We start from the raw sequence: 1,584 nt of genomic DNA on the forward strand, positions 1-1,584 counted from the left end.
CCATCTTGCCTCTAGAAAATCCTTTTCCTATCTTTCATAGGTGTCTGTTTTCCAAAACTTCTAGTGACCTCTACTTTTTTTGGTATCCAAAAAGAAACAAAAGAAGTTAATAAAACGAGATATTCTTCCTAAAATATACAATCTATATCTGTACAGAATACTGAAATCTTACTTAATTATTTGCACTTGCTATTACTCTGGTCTTAGTCCCTTAGCCTACTTCACTAAGTGCATTGTGATTCTATCTGCTTCCTTGTAGGACTGTATTGATGGTCCATTGTCATGACCAACCAGAGCTGCCAGGACCGGTTCATCTTGTTGGGTTTCTCAGACAGACCCCAGCTAGAGCAGACCCTCTTTGTATTTGTTCTCATCTTCTATCTTGTGACCTTGGTGGGCAATGTTGTCATTATCTTGGTGTCCCGCCTGGACCCCTGCCTCCATACGCCCATGTACTTCTTCCTTACTAACCTGTCCTTCCTAGACCTCTGTTTTACCACCAGTTCCATCCCCCAGCTGCTTTTCAACTTGGGTGGCCCAGACAAGACCATCAGTTACACGGGTTGTGCCATCCAGCTATTCATGTTCCTGGGTCTGGGTGGCACAGAATGTGTCCTCCTGGCAGTCATGGCTTATGACCGCTTCACTGCAATCTGCAAGCCCCTCCACTATTCCATCATTATGCACCCTCAGCTCTGTTGGAAGCTGGTGTCTGTAGCCTGGGGTATCGGGCTCCTCAACTCCTTGGCCATGTCTCCAGTAACCATGAGGCTGCCACGATGTGGAAGATGTAAGGTGAAACATTTCCTATGTGAGATGCCAGCTCTGATAAAAATTGCCTGTGTGGACACTGTGGCTGTGGAGAGCACGGTTTTCATCTTGTCAGTAATGATTGTCCTGGTGCCCCTGGCACTCATCCTCGTCTCCTATAGCTACATTGCCCTAGCAGTGCTGAGCATGAAATCAGCCACGGGAAGAAGGAAGGCTTTCAACACATGTGGGTCCCACCTCACTGTGGTCTCACTGTTTTATGGGAATATTATCTATATGTATATGCAGCCAGGAAATAATTCTTCTCAGGACCAAGGGAAATTCCTTACCCTCTTCTACAATTTGGTGACCCCCATGTTGAACCCTGTCATCTACACGCTGAGAAACAAGGATGTAAAAGGTGCCCTGAGTAGGCTTGCATCCAGAAAGTAAGGTGACTGTAACTTTTCCAAAAGTCTGCTTATTTTACTTAGTTACCAGAAATAAATAATTCTTGAAGTGTAATTTTAGAATTTACTTAAATCTTCCAACCTACCCAATAAAAATTTCCAGGGATGGAGTCTGGGAATATATATTATAAAGCCCCAATATGATGCTAATGATAAACTAGGTTAGACATAAATTTTAATTTGGATAGTATCTTATGTCTACCCTTCAAATCATCTTTCCTCCTCCTTTCCAAGTTGGTCACATGTAATTAAAACCCAATACAACTATAAATCAATGCTTCAGTATTGTGGACTGACTGAAGTTATGCCCAAATAAAATCATATGATGGTCTTTTTCCTCATTGGTACTTTGTGTAATTGTCAT

The 1,584-nt window shown here is 42.5% G+C and overlaps 1 protein-coding gene across 1 annotated transcript; it reads left to right on the forward strand.

Annotated features, from left to right (window-relative positions):
- The first annotated feature begins 267 nt into the window (after positions 1-267).
- On the forward strand, positions 268-1,203 carry LOC131833041 (olfactory receptor 2W3-like). The gene has a single exon (XM_059176291.1). The coding sequence runs from the start codon at positions 283-285 to the stop codon at positions 1,201-1,203; it is 921 nt and encodes a 306-aa protein (XP_059032274.1). The 5' UTR covers positions 268-282.
- Positions 1,204-1,584: the final 381 nt, after the last annotated feature.

The sequence above is a fragment of the Mustela lutreola genome, chromosome 6 (genome assembly GCF_030435805.1).
Source record: "Mustela lutreola isolate mMusLut2 chromosome 6, mMusLut2.pri, whole genome shotgun sequence".
In the NCBI taxonomy this organism is placed as follows: Eukaryota; Metazoa; Chordata; class Mammalia; order Carnivora; family Mustelidae; genus Mustela; species Mustela lutreola.

Bases quoted from the DNA above. Each gene is read 5' to 3' on its own strand.
- LOC131833041 (XM_059176291.1), top strand. From the start codon at position 283: ATGACCAACCAGAGCTGCCAGGACCGGTTCATCTTGTTGGGTTTCTCA.